The sequence below is a fragment of the Pteropus alecto genome, unplaced genomic scaffold (genome assembly GCF_000325575.1).
Source record: "Pteropus alecto unplaced genomic scaffold, ASM32557v1 scaffold584, whole genome shotgun sequence".
In the NCBI taxonomy this organism is placed as follows: Eukaryota; Metazoa; Chordata; class Mammalia; order Chiroptera; family Pteropodidae; genus Pteropus; species Pteropus alecto.
The window spans coordinates 25,643-40,494 of NW_006434844.1; the positions used below are offsets into that span (position 1 = coordinate 25,643).

Sequence of the window (14,852 nt, forward strand, 5' to 3'; positions counted from 1 at the left end):
TGTTGTTTCAAGAATTCTGGAGAGAGTATTTAGATCCATGTTCTCACATCACTATTTTTCTCAGAACTTCTAATTGTTTTTGTGTTTTGTTGTACCCAAGTTAAAACATCTTTACTAATTATTCCGATACAGGACGAACACAGTTTCTAGATTCTGGGAAAGTGGTCGCAGTGGAGGTAACATCATTTTTGAACCTTCTGTACCCTCCCCCATCCCCCAGAAATGAGAGACAGAGAAAATAGGATAGCAAAACCAACAAACCCAGGGAAACATACACACACACACACACACACACACACACACACACACACACACACACACAACTAGGTGACAAATACAAGGCGAGAAAATAAAGAGAACCAATCAATCTGTAGCTAAACTTTTCAAAATACGAAGAGACTGTTGAGGAAAAAGCAATCAACCTGATCAAACACTTGCACACAGTTCAATGGAGAAGAGTCTTAGGGTCCAGACGAGGGGGTGGAGGGTGTGGCTTCCTTATGGTCTCCAGGCAGGTGTGGGGGCCACGGCCAATATGGTGAAGAAGGAGGGGATGTGGTGCTCACTGAGACTGCATTCTTGAATACTTGGCAGCACAATTTCTAAGAAATTTAAATACAAATATTAGCACTTAGGTTGAGAATTTGAAGGGAAGAACCTATAAACAGCATACCTCTTCCCTGCCATTTCTGAGCCAATTAGGAAATACTACAAAAACCCCAGCAGAAGAGGAAACAAAACAGCTTTACACTGGTAAAACTGGTGGGTGGACACAGCTTGTTACAGAGCCGAATGGGCTTGCTAATTCCCTAACTCCCATCCACAGAGTCTAGACTTGAACAACTTATTGGAGGAAGGTCTGCAGAACAGGCTTCAATATTGACACCTACCACCCAGCTGGATGAAGAAAGGAAGAAGAAAGAGACAAAATGTTTCGCACTCAGAACCTTTCACAAATTAACCACTCGGTGAAGAAATGTGGACCTATGGATGCTGCCCACCAATAGTGCATTTCACTGCATCTCCATGTAGCATCACCTTCTCTGAGGAAGCCAGAGGAGCAAAGAGATACTCCCCAATTCACATGCTCCATATTTTACAGATTTTTGTACATCTTAACCCACTGGGCTTAGCTATTAAGTCTATGTTGTACCCACAGCCAAAAGTTCCCTCCTTATTCTACTCTCGTCCTAATTATTTCCAGCCACCATCGTCCAACATATGTCATCAGAGGTTCTGCAGCAAGATCAAATGACAACCATAAGATACACTGATAATAAAAGTCTAACATACAAGATCGCTCAAATATAAACCCACTGTGAATTTCCTGGGGAGGCAATAAAGTTCAAAATTCTCCTTTGCAAGTTGAAGTTTAAAGATATTAGAGAAAAGCCCCAAATAAAACTCTTTTAGTCTGTGAACTAAATTTGAAAGCAATTGAAGTCCCAAATCACTCTCTCCAATCTCCCGTCTGCTCAGACTCAGAGGTTCCGGGAGGTTAGTGGATCCAGAGTCCTGTAGTCTGGGCCACCATCCATAGGAAATGGCCTTGGCAATTAGTTTATCTCAGTGCCAACTCACCCACAATCTTCCTTTTTAAAAAGAGTCCAAATAGTTAATAAGATGCACACAGACATCCACCCCTGGCTCTGTAGCCCCAGCAGAAAGATGTTCCCAGAACTTGATGCCATGTTGGCCAAGATCCTATCCGAATTTCTGATGTCTAACCAGAGTGAGATGCAGAAAATCTGGGTAATTTTGAGCGATGCGGTAGCTGAGTTATCACTGTTTTAAAACATCTAGAAATTTGCGAAAGTAACAGCCTTGGTTGCTTAGGTATCATTTGAGATGCCTTCTTTCAAAGTGTTAAATTTATCTTTAAAATCTCTTACTTTCCATTCCTCCCTTTGGGCCCCATGTCTTGGCAATCCTGATACTAAAATGAGTATTTGCTCTACTTGGAAAAAGAGCAGGCACTCTCAGCCCTGGGCCATTGGTCTATGTCCACTGGCCTTGCCAAAGGGTTGCTGCAGTCTTGACCTCTGCCTCCAGATCGGATTTCTCTCTTAGGCTCCCGTTGGTTTCTGCTGAGGCAGCTTGAGTCAGGAAAGCTCACTGACTTTGTTTTCCACACATGCAGGACAAGATCACATCAAGGAGGTGTCCCCAAAACCTATTACATGGCCTTTGTCTCCATTAGAAATCAGAAGAACTTTTCTATTAGAAATTGTGGCCAAGAGGAGAGAGGAGTTAGAGAGGAGGAAAAGGAAGATGGAGGGGCTGGAAAAGTGCCACACATCCATCTTGAATTGTTGGAAGCTTCTCTGGGGGCAGGATCAGAAGTAGAAACTACTGGATTGATTCAAGGGGATTGTGTGTGATTCTAAGAAGAAACAGGGTTGTTTGAGGGGGGAGGCTCCTGTTTCCTCTTTCAAGGTATGGCAAAACCCTGGAAAGAGGACCTTTTTCCTGCTGCTGCCTAGAACCCAACACTGTGCTGGCCCTCCAAGGACTGGAAGATTCTGAGACATGGCAATGGCTTTGGCTTGGGCGCTGGTAATTATAAAAAAAGGCAGCGGTGGTAAGGAGGCTTTTCTGAGCAACCTTGTAGGCAATGGAAGTCAACAAAAAGACCTGTGGTAGACAACCCAGAGTGGCTGCAACATGTGGGGTACTTTACAAATGCAAGTAAAACATTTTCAGGGGACTCCAGAAGTAACTTAAGTCCTGTATCTTTAGCAAGATGCAGACCATGGCACAGGTTGGACATTGAACTGTACCTAAACCAGGACTGGGGAGACGAAAGTATTAGGTGGAAGTTTAGGTCAGCTGAGTAGTACCATTCTCAAGGTTCCATAACTCTTATTCCCCACTTCATTCTTTGAAGCTATCTGGATGACTCATATTTTGCAGATTAAAAATGCAGGCCCAGATAGCCCTGATTATGCCCCTTTGTAGTCACTACAAAGAATCATAGAATCTTAGGGTTGGGGGTTGGGGGGCCTAAAAGACCACCAATCTCCATTGCCCACTTGATGATGCTCCACCCTAGCAATGCTTGATCCCTTAATTGAATCCAGCCAAACCTTTACTTTTTCTACCTCTAAAATCAGCCCAAGGCTCATCACAAGCTGGTGATTGCCCAGTGGGAGCTTCAGTTTTAGCAGACCTGAGTTAAATAACATTGTCGAGACCTATATTGTATTTTTTTAACAAAGAAAATGTAAGTAATTGGGTTTGAGCTATGTGACCTGGGGAAGGCAGTCCCCTCGGTGGGGTGGACCACAGGGACGGCGTCCTTCCTGACCTCTCCTCTAGGACTTCAGGAGTCCTGCCTTCACCGCTATTTAACATGAGTGACAGAATGTAGCAACTCCTCTAAGGACACTGTGTTCCTAATGGCCATCAGGCTGCTCTCTGTGGTCCACACGCGCAGGAGAGCCACCTTCTAGGTTCTAGGAAGCTGCGCCACCAGGTCCAAGCTGCTCGACCCCATCACTGCTCTCTTAAAGATGGGCTGGTCCTCTTTCTTGGGCTTCTCACCAATAGCAGACAGTAACAGAAGACTCTCTGACAGGGCTTCTCCTCGGATTTTCACTTCATGCACTGATCTGCCCTCCCAGGTAACATTAAGTCTGTTTGTTATCCAGGGCTGTTCAAAGGACATAAGAAAAGAGCAGGAGGGACATGCTAGCCATATTCCCAGAGGGGCAGCTGCCCTGTGTTCCATGTGAGGATGCACTTTGTACCACGGAGTGTGATAAAACACACATAAAAATTACTTCGGTGCAGAAGTAATAAAGGTTTGATTAAATTATCATTCATTTTGATTGTTTTATTTACTTTTCTTATAGATTTTACTTGCTATTATTTATTTGTTATTATTTAATTATGATTAATTACATGATCATGCATCCATACTGGACAATGCAGCAGTTAAAAAGAATGAAGTAAACTAATATTCACTGACTGAAAACCTTTCTCAGCCATATTATCAGACGAAAACACTAAGGACAGTAAGTTTGTACCCTGTGATCCCCTTTAAGCTTTTTAATGTGAGTGGGGTGAATGTTTATGTATAAACACATGTGAGTGTGTGAAGATGTGTATCTATGTGTGTGTGCATGTATGTGTTCATATATGCATGCATGCATGTATTCTGTGCGCCTATATGTGTGTGAGTGTGTATTTGTGTGAATATGTTTGGTTTAGTGTATGTGTGTGTATATGTGTGCATGTATATAAGTGTGAGTGTATGCATGTGTGTGTGTGAGATACATGTGTTTATATGCACAGGACGAAGCAGGGAAGGAACTGAACCTCACAGCTAAGAATGGTTCTCTCTGGGAGAGGGGAGGATCGAAAGAATGAAAAATTTCACATTGACTTTCACTTCTCACTTTTTAAGTATTTGGATCATGTGTGATTTTTACTTTCATTTTTTGTGTCTCTCAAGGTTTAGGGCCCAAATAAAGCAAAGCAATCCCCACATTCTGTCATAGGAAAAAAAGTGGAAGTGATTTGATGTGGCAAAGCTAAAGCCAAGGGTCTAAGTCCAAGGAAGATAAATGTGAACCTGGAAAACATGCTCTCACTCATAAACAGTTATCACGGGATTCACAGGCTGCAGGGAGGCTGAGAGCCGGGAGGTAGCAGAGGCAGAAAGCCAGGCTGAGCTGTGTGATTTTGGGCCAGGGCTGGTGATGGGGAAGAAGACTTCATGACTATCTGCTCTCAAGTAAGGAGTAGGCAAGTTGCCCTCCAGGGACCTGTCCAGCTCAAAGACTCCAGGTTCCCATTAGGTCAACAAAAACCAAAGTAATACTCACTGTAGCATGCAAGTGCCTGCAAAACTTGAATCACAATGATTTTTTAAACCTAGCATCAGAATGGGTTTTTAGGTTTCACTGAACTCACTTTGAGTGTCAGTGGCTCCAGGAGAAATGATATGTCCCTAAGTTAGCTCCTGTCCTTTAGGTGACAACTGCATTTCCACAGGACCCTTAACTCCTGTTGATTCTAGATTTGTTAGCTCTCTAGAGTCTTTAGAAATCTCTCTTCTGCTGCGTGGGAGGGATGCACAGGGAGAAATTGAAGGCTAAACACAAAGCTTCCTACTTGTCATTTGGGTCCTGCCAAAGGAAGAAAGAAGCAAACATCTCCAAAGTCCAGGAAGCTGCCACTGTCCTGCCAGGCACTCAACTCCCGTTGTCCTGAGAGTTCTCATTTCCACCGTGACTCTCTCCTAGCTCTGCCTTGTTTGCTCCCACTCTGTGACCTGGCCTACCCTGTGCCTTTTGTTCTTCTCACTCTATACCCTCCCTGGACAATCATGACCTCAGCCATTCCAAGCACATCAGAAATTCCCTGCTTTCACTCAGCCATTTATGTTAGGCACCTACTTAATGCCTGATGCTGTACTAACTGTAGAGGATGTAGAAATAAGCGACAGGCATTTATTCAACAAACATTCATTGATGTTTCTGATATGTGCCAGTCACTATTTGAGAGGTCGAATAAGACACCGTTCTCGCCATCATGGAGCTCCCAGGCTGTTGGAGTAGACAGAGAATATAATCAAAGAATTACAGGACTTAGTGGTAAATAATATGGTTGGGAAAGTCTGGAGTGCTGTAGATACCTAAGGGAGGGACTACCTCAAGCCTAGCATCAAGCCCAGTGTCTAGAAGAAGATGACACATAAGCCAGGGCGTCCCTGTAACTGAGGAGTGTTGAAACAAGAGAAGCAGCAACTACTGCTGATTATACTTTTTCTTCTCTGGGCATTGTGTTCACAGCCCTTTGGCTGCAAGAATCCTGGGAGTTTGAAAGGATGGTAAAGGAGGAATAATATAACCAATGCATAGTTAAAAGTGTGTTTAATATTAATGCGCCAGACCTTACATCCTACAGGAATTTGCTATAAGGTCAATGACCCTTTAGGCCCTGTCTCTGTTTAAACTTAGTTGGTAACATCAAGCCCAGCAACCCCCGCCACCCCCCCAAGACAACTCTTCAAAATGTAGACAGAAAGACTGTCATTAGAGTCTATGAAAAACAACTCCATGTATTGACTTTGCTCATCTTGGTTCATTTTTATAACTCAACAGGTGAACTAAAATGACATCGTGGTGAGCAGTTCTTCATTCTCAGTGAACAGAAGGCAGATTTTAAGAAGCTCATAGAATGAAGACCAGGGCCAAGCCTGGCAAAGAGGGTTGGATGTCCTGGAGAGCTGGCTAAACTCTCATCTGTGGAAAGGGCTCCAGGGTCTCCCAGAACTTGGAAAATTGCTAGAAAACTGACTTTTCCAGCCTAAGAGTTCTACAGAGGAGAATATAGGATGACCCCACTGCAGGAAAACCACACCTTAAGTTCTGAGTTTATTATCTTGGGTTTTGGGGATCTGGCTGAATTGCAAATCTTTTTTTTTGGACTCTTTTTAATCATGCACCTTGTCACCCTAGCAGGGCACACGACCATTGTGCTCATCACCCTCATTGACTCCTGCCTCCAGACCCCCATGTATTTCTTCCTTCGCAATCTGTCCACTATTGAAATTTGCTATATATTGGTCATTGTTCCCAACATGCTGGCCAATTTCCTCTCCAGCAGCCAGCGGATGCCCATCCTAGGCTGTGCCTTGCAAATGCATCTTTTCATTGCCCTCGGAGGAGCGGAGTGTTTCCTCCTTGCTGTGATGGCCTATGACCGTTTCATAGCCATCTGCAATCCCCTGCACTACACACTCATCATCACCAGGTCCCTCTGTCTGCAGTTGCTGGCTCTGGCATGCATCAGTGGCTTTGCACTCTCACTCACCCTTACCACACTAATATTCCTCCTGCCCTTTTGTCAGTCCCATGAGATCAATCATTTCTTCTGTGACATCCCAGCTGTGCTCTTCCTGGCCTGCTCGGACACACGAGCCAATGAGATTGCAGTCTTCCTGGTTTGTCTGCTTATCCTGCTGATTCCTTTCTTGTTGATACTGCTCTCCTATGGATTCATTATTGCTGCCATTCTTAGAATCCACTCAGCAGAGGGCAGGAGCAAAGCCTTCTCTACCTGTGCTGGGCACCTACTAGTCTCTGTTCTGCACTATGGCTGTGCAATATTCATCTACATTCGCCCCAAGTCATGCTACACTCCAGAACAGGACAAAATCGTGTCCTTAATCTATACCAATGTAACTCCCATGCTCTACCCCATGATCTATAGTCTCAGAAACAAGGAAGTCAAGGGTGCCCTCAAGAGACTCCTGGAGAGCCACAGCCAGATGAGGCAGCAGCTCAATGCAAGGTGAAGGGCAAAGTGGGGTCCACTAGAACTAACCTGGCCCTTCACAAGGTGACAGTCGGTCATCTCACTGCACACCTATGGCTCCATTTCTCCTTCTGAGGGCTGCTTCATGGTTCTGCATGCATTAGAATCTTACCATCCCCCTTTCTGTGGTCAGAGAGATGGAACAAATCCAAAGGCTTTCCAAAATGCAGAATTTCTGGGAAGTTTTGTTGTCCCTTCGTGGACAATTACATTCAATATCTGGAACACTGTCAGAGACGTGAATGCTGGCAGGAAGAAGGTCATGAGATGACCCAAAGAAAACATAAAGGCAGCCATTTCTCTGGCTAAAGATTACCAGGGATAGAAATACAAGGAGCTCTTAAGTCCAAACTAAGTAATATGAATGGGTGGAAAGGCAGAGCCAGCCCAGAAACCTACATCACTGAAAATGACCTAGCGATCATTTGTAGCACAGCAATGCAAACCAAAGCAGCAGCAACAGCACCAGAAGCCTGTAACCTGCTCCATCTCCAACCTGCTCACCATCCTCACTAAGGCATTTCTCATCTGCTCTATGTTGCACCTCTGGGCCAGGCGACTCCTCCTCATCCTTCCATTGGTTAAAGGGCCACCTTCCCCTGACAGCCTGTGCAGACTGCCTCTCCTGAAACCTGACTTGCCATGCTTGAGGAGGTGCCTCTCCATGATGGCCCCATGTACTTGTTCATCATCTAGTACTGAAATGATTTGTCCATATCCCTGACTGGCCTGGAGGCTCCTTGAAGGCAAGAATTCTTATTAATCTCTGTCACCCTAGCACCTAGCGGTAATGAAACTACCATGAACTTTAGCATATCTTCAAATCCTAGTTGCTAATAGAAAGAAGACCTTCAATATTCTACTGACCCGAGGCCTCTGTGATTCAGGGACTCATGTCAAATGTAATTATCTCAAGAAAGTATTTACTGACCCCACTTCCACCCCACAGGCTAGGCTGAGTGCCATGGACCCCTGCACTTTCCTTCATCATAGCACTAGCACCTCGTGTATACCACGCACTGGGCATAGCACTGGAGATACAGAAAAGCATAAGACGCAGTCTCTGTCCTCAAGAAGCTCATAGATTAACCTGGGAGATTAAGCACCAAAATATCTTTTTTTTTCTTAACACAGTGGTTACGAGTTATTAATAGGGAGAAGAGATTTGTCTCAACACCAAACCTAGGAACACCCACATTCTGTTAAAAAGGTCAGGAAGCGGGGCCTGGGTCCTTGACAACCCTTCATTGTACAACTAAACCAACACAATGACCATATCCCTCTAGACTTCATGTTCAGTCAACAATACATTTTTTTATAGATCAAGGCCAAAAAGCATCCTAACTGACACATAGAAAAACACCGTGAATGTCAGCTATTTCCAACCTGCCTGTCCTCTTCGATTCGCAGCCCCTCCTACCTCCGTCATCATACCTAGACGACAACTCCATTTTCTATAGCAAAGAGGCCCTCAGAGCCACCAGAGGGGCACTCCTCAGTGGGAGAGGCAGATCTTGGAGAACAAGAGCCATGTGGATCATTTTTCCTAGTGCCCAGCTCTACTTGCTCTTTGGTCAGTGCCAAGGCCATAAAGTCACTGAGAGAAGATGGTGATGACAGAGAAGAATCCACTAGAAGCTCTGCCCAGGAGTTTACAGACCAGTAAATTCCTGGTGACCGTCTAGTCTGCCCAAAGATAGGCTCATGTTGCTATCAAATGGGGCAATACCATTCCATATCTCCTGGGACTGTGGTTAGGATTGTGTGGACAGTGGTGCCTGACCCAGTGCCTGGTGTGCAGGGTGCCAAATCAGTGGCAGCAAGGATTAGCCACAGTTTGATGTCATACTGGGTCCTTCCATGTTGCCCTCTCCCACCTCAGACTGCACGTCCTTTTGTGCTCTCAGAGCTGGAAAATGTTGTAGCCTGGAGAAGTGTATGTCGTGAGGGGAGACACCATTTTGAGGTCCTGCAGGAAACTTAGATGGCAAATCCAGGTTGATCAAAGGGAAGGTGTGGTGACTGCTAAGTTAAATCCATGAGGCTACAGAGAGAGAGAGAACGGAGTGAGAGCAAGAGGGACGAAAACAGTAGCTGCTTATTGCTGACAATAGCCCCTTCCAGCCACTCACATGCCTTATGCTTCAAGGCCACGTACCTTTTTATTTGGACAAGCTTAGGTGGGTGCTTCTTTTATCACTTCAAGAAATATTAGCTCCTGATGCTCTCACCCTTAAATCCTCCCCTCCTTTCAAAACAAACTAGTGAAATGTTGACAAATGTTGAAGCTGGGTGAAGGGTAGGTGTGTATTTTTAATACTATTCACTCTCCTTATGTGCAGATGTATAATTTCCATAATAAAGACTTTTAAAAGGCAAAAAGTACTGAGATCTTTTTTGGCCTGAGCAGCAACCTTGCTTAGAATGCCCTCTTCCATCTTTGCCATTTATTTAACTGTCACTCTTCCTTTAAGGCACAGTTCAAATGCCATTTAGTTCACCATTCCTTCCTGATTTCTGCTTTGGTTCAGTTCCCACTTAAGGCAAGTCTAGTGGGAATGTTCTTGACAGGACAAACACACACATATATACACATGCACATACAGCCTTTGGGAGAGGGGCAAAGACAGGGATTCTCCTTACTCCCAGGCAGTGTGGTAGGGGTCTGGCAGGAAAGGGTGCTTCAGGAGGAGGGAGACCTCCTCTCAGGCAGAGCAAGACAAGGCATGGACCCAGCCCTATGCCAAGGGACTCTGTGAGGGTACGGGGTGAGGGGATTCAGAGGTGAAGTGAAGATAACCCACTACTTTCCCCAGCCTGGGGGTGGGGCATTCCCAGAGGGAAGGGGCCCAATAATCTGTTAACCTAAAATAAAAAGGCCTTTGAAAGTGAGAGGCAAATAAAAATTTATTTGAGATAAATAAGAATAACTATTTGGGACTCTGATTTAGGCAGAAGCCCAAATAGTATTCCGAGTAAGAGACAAAGGCAATGGACATTTATGAGAAAGGGAAAGGGAACAATTACATCCAAAGAAGGAAGGCATTGCTGTTGGTGCAGATAACATAACATAGTGATGTTTATGTTAAACAACGTTTTAATTTTAGTCCAGTAGTCATAATATCTGCTTTTATGGTATCTTTGCAAATAGTTATTTGGGACTCAAGGTTGCCCTAGTCCCAGTCCAAGCGTTATTTTGTCCTGTTTTAACATTCCAAAGTTTTGAGTTCCTCTGGCATGATAGCTCAGCTTCATTTTAAAGTGGCTGCATTTACACTATTGTTTACAAATCTGTAAGGTAAGAGATGATGGCAACCTTGCCTAAAGTGGCCTAGGGAGGGTGGCTAGAACAGATTCAGGGGGATTGATTAGATGGGAGGTGAGATGAAAGAGTGGGAGGCTGCAGAAATATCTCTCACCAAGACAGTAAATGAAATAGAAGGAAGCATTTGAGACTGGGGAGAACGTGAGGTCAAGTTGGGGGCTAGTTAGGTTCTAGGTGCCTATGGGACATCCAAGTTCAAGTGGCTATACTAACTTAAAGTTCAGGAATTCAAGAAAGATGGTGAGTATCTGGCAACTGGAAAAAAGATCTTTGTTGATTTAACCATTATCTTTCTTGAATTTATAATTTATTTGGATATTAGGCTCTGTCACCTCTTAGTCTCAGCCATTATATATTATGCCTAATGTGGTTTTAAAACTATTTATTACATTCTAAACAAATCTTCTTTGATTCAAAAACGTGAAGGCCTTAACTGCTACACGGGCTAGAGTGGGCACTATGGGAAGGAGAGGCTGGGATGTGCTGAGTACCCCCTGAGTATCTAGCTGCGTACACACATATTTTTTTGTGTGTTTATGCACATATGCGCATGTATACTTGAGTATTTGGAAAGGGTAGAAGAACAAAATCATTTCTCATGTAATATTGATGAAATGCTGATGAAGCAAACTATCAGTTGCGTTCTAGAGGAACGAATTTCCATGTAGGATGAGCATTATGTGTCTAAGTTAGAAAGGATTGCTTTTGGAAAGCAGCTCAAAGTCATGAAAACAGGCAGGGCTGTGCCACACTGGCCCTGCAGTTGTTAGCCTGGGCCCCCAGGCTCGGTGACTTCTGGGGACTTCATCATGTCCTCTTAATTGCAGCAAGAAAGATGCCAATTAGAAGCACTTTCAAAGGAAAGATTGGCCTCCAATGACTAGAACAGTGTAATGAAAACTTCAGCACTGTAGTTCACTTGGGAATTCATTAGAAGTTTTTTTCTGAACAACAATTACTGAATAACTTTCTTAATTTTTTTCTACTTACAAATGTAATCCATGCTCAAAATAGATTCTTGGATTGAAATAGAAAAAATAGAAAAAAATATATGGCCAGTTCATTCCTATGGTAGCTCTTATGTGCAGAAAAAAATATGGGAAAAGAAAATAAATATCAATTATCTCACTACTAAAGATAACCACAATGCAAATGTTGGTGTATTTCAGGATGAAATGAGCTCATTCATGTTTAGTATTTATTTATTTATTTTCCCTTGGTATTTACCAATTTCTTTCTTTTCAAAAAAATTTTCAAATGGTGACATTGGTTAACAAAATCTAGTAAGTTTCAGGTGTACAATTCAACAGTAAGACATATAAATATTGGATTGTGTGTTCACCCCCCATAGTTAGATTTTTTCTGTCACCATGCATTTGACCCCTTTTACCCATCTACTTCCCCCTCCCCCTTCCCCTCCACCCTCTGGTAACCACTAGTCTATTGTCCATGTCCATGAGTCTCTGTTTGTTTGTGCTGTTCATTTGTTGCTTTTAGGTTTATATCCCACATATAAGTGATATCATGCGATTTTCTACTTTTTCTGTCTGGCTTGTTTCACTTAGCATGATTATCTTGAGGTCCATCCATGTTTTTGTAAGTGACAGTATTTCATCTCTTCTTATGGCTGAACAATATTCCATTGTATATATGTACCACAGCTTCTTTAGCCAATCATCTATCGTAGGACACTTCGGTTCCTTCCATGTCCTGGCCACCATGAATAATGCTGCTAATGGACATGGGTTTTCAAGTCTGTGGGGTAAGTATCCAGCTCGGATTGCTGGATCATATGGTAGATCAATTCTTAGTTTTGTGAGGAACCTCCATGCTGTTTTCCATAGTGACTGTACCAATCTGCAGTCCCACCAGCAGTGTATGAGGGTTCCTTTTTCTCTGCATCCTCTTCAACACTTGTTATGACTTGTCCTATTGATAACAGCTATTCTAACAGGTGTGAGATGGTACCTCATTATAGTTCTGATTTGCATTTTTTCATAAGTTTGTCGAGCATTGTTTCATATGTTTGTTGGCCATTTGCATGTCTTCTAGGGAAAAGTATTCAGGTTCTCTGCCTATTTTTTGATTAGATCATTTGTTGTTGTTGTTATTGAGTTGTATGAGTTCTTTGTGTATTTTGGATATTAGGCCCTTTTCGGAGGTGTCGCTTGCAAATATATTTTGTCATTTAGATGGTTGTCTCTTTACCTTGTCGATGGTTTCTTTTGCTGGACAGAAGCTTTTTAGTTTAATGTAGTCTCATTCATTTATTCTAGCTTTTACTTCTCTTGCTTTTGATGTCAAATTAATGAAATCTTCTTTAAGTCCAAGGTCCAAGAGTTTAGTTTCTATGTTTTCTTCTATGTGATTTATTGTTTCAGGTCTTATATTCAGGTCCTCAATCCATTTTGAGTTAATTTTGGTGTGTGATGATAGCCAACAGTCTAGTTTCATTCTTTTGCAGGTGGCTTTCCAGTTTTCCCAGCAAAATTTATTGAAGAGGCTTTCCTTTCTCCATTGTATGCTTTTGGCTCTTTTGTTGAAAATTATTTGCCCATATAAACATGGGTTTACTTCTGGACTCTTGATTCTGTTCCACTGGTCTGTGTATCTGTTTTTCTGCCAATACCATGCTTTTCCGTTTTGATGACTGTCACTTTGTAGTATAATTTGAAGTCAGGCAGAGTGATGATTCCAGCCTTGTTCTTTTTTCTCAGGATGGCTTTGGCAATTTGGGGTCTTTTGTGCTTCCATACAAATCTGATGATTTTTGTTCTATTTCTTTAAAAAACGCCGATGGGATTTTGATTGGGATTGCATTAAATCTATATAATGCTTTAGGTAATAAGGTCATTTTAACTATGTTGATTCTTCCAATCCAAGAACACAAAATATCTTTTCATTTCTTTGTTTCTTCTTCACTTTCTTTTAATAGGGTCTAATAGTTTTCACCATATAGGTCCTTCACATGTTTCATTAGATTTATTCCTAGGTATTTTATTCTTTTTGTTGCAATTGTGAAAGGAATTATTTTTTCCACTTTTTTTCTGACAATTCATTATTAGGGTATAGGAATGCTATGGATTTTTTGACTGTCCTAAATTATTTATTAGGAAAGAATTTTGCAAACATATTAGCGGTAACAAAGTAGCCAAAGAGTATTGCGCCTTCTCCAAGCTGCACAGGGAGAACCATCAATAGTATGGTGGAACTTGTGGTCCTTTCCAAGGCCAAGGCTCTTGCGGCCTACATATGTCAGTCCTTGCATCTCCCTGTGCTTGTGGACTGTTTGATGATCCACTGGGTGTCAGGATTCCATGCGATAGCTTTATGGAATGGATCAATGAGGATAACTTCAAAGAATTTGAATGTGGAATCTTCACCAACCGAGTAAGAATTCAGGACTCTCAAAGCCCCACAGTAGTGTCCAGCTTGCTCCTCGGCAATAGACTGGAAACAAGACTTCGAGCAAACTTTAGCTGGTTAACACCATGATGGACAGTCTTGCTGTAGGTCGCACCCTTAGGAACTGGACGTTTATGGCCACTACGGCGCACACGAATCCGATATATGACATTATCTTGCTTGGCCTTGTATCCCAGCCTGCGCATTTTATTGGGGCGGATGGGGCGGGGGGCCTGAGAGGTACAGAGAGCTGGCAGTACAGCCAGCAGCGCACCCTGAGAAGAAAGTGCTTAACATCGGACTGCTTCTTCCTCCATAGCTCCTGGATGTACTTGTAAGCATCCATCTTGGCTTACCTGATGGCTGTGACCAGACAGAAAGGCTCTATGGAATTTTGAACATTGATTTTGTATCCAGAAACTTTACCGTATTTGTTTGTTGTTTCTAGTAGTGTTCTTGTGGAGTCTTTAGGGTTTTCTATATAGAGAATCATGTCATCCACAAATAATGACAGTTCAACTTCTTCATTTCCTATTTAGATGCCTTTTATATCTTTCTCTTGCCTGATTGCACTCTCCAGGACCTCCAATGTTATATTGAATATCAGTAGTGATAGTGGACAGCTTTGCCTTGTTCCTGATCATAGAGGGAAGGTTTTTAGTTTTTCACCATTAGGTATAATGTTAGCTGAGGGTTTGCCATAGATGGCCTTTATTATGTTAAGGTACTTTCCTTCTATACCAATATTGTTAAATGTTTTAATCATAAATGGATGCTGTATTTTGTCAAAGAATTT

At 42.8% G+C, this 14,852-nt stretch overlaps 1 protein-coding gene and 1 pseudogene across 1 annotated transcript; one reads left to right on the forward strand and one right to left on the reverse strand.

The window, feature by feature from the left end:
* The first annotated feature begins 6,448 nt into the window (after positions 1 to 6,448).
* LOC102879234 (olfactory receptor 10Q1) lies at positions 6,449 to 7,306 on the forward strand. Its single transcript, XM_006910683.2, has one exon. It carries the CDS (start codon positions 6,449 to 6,451, stop codon positions 7,304 to 7,306), a length of 858 nt encoding a protein of 285 aa, XP_006910745.2.
* Positions 7,307 to 13,784: 6,478 nt separating this feature from the next.
* On the reverse strand, positions 13,785 to 14,416 carry LOC102879490 (annotated as a pseudogene).
* Between the last annotated feature and the right edge of the window lie 436 nt (positions 14,417 to 14,852).

What these genes read in the sequence shown, in the direction of transcription:
- LOC102879234 (XM_006910683.2), top strand. Translation starts at nt 6,449, where the DNA reads ATGCACCTTGTCACCCTAGCAGGGCACACGACCATTGTGCTCATCACC.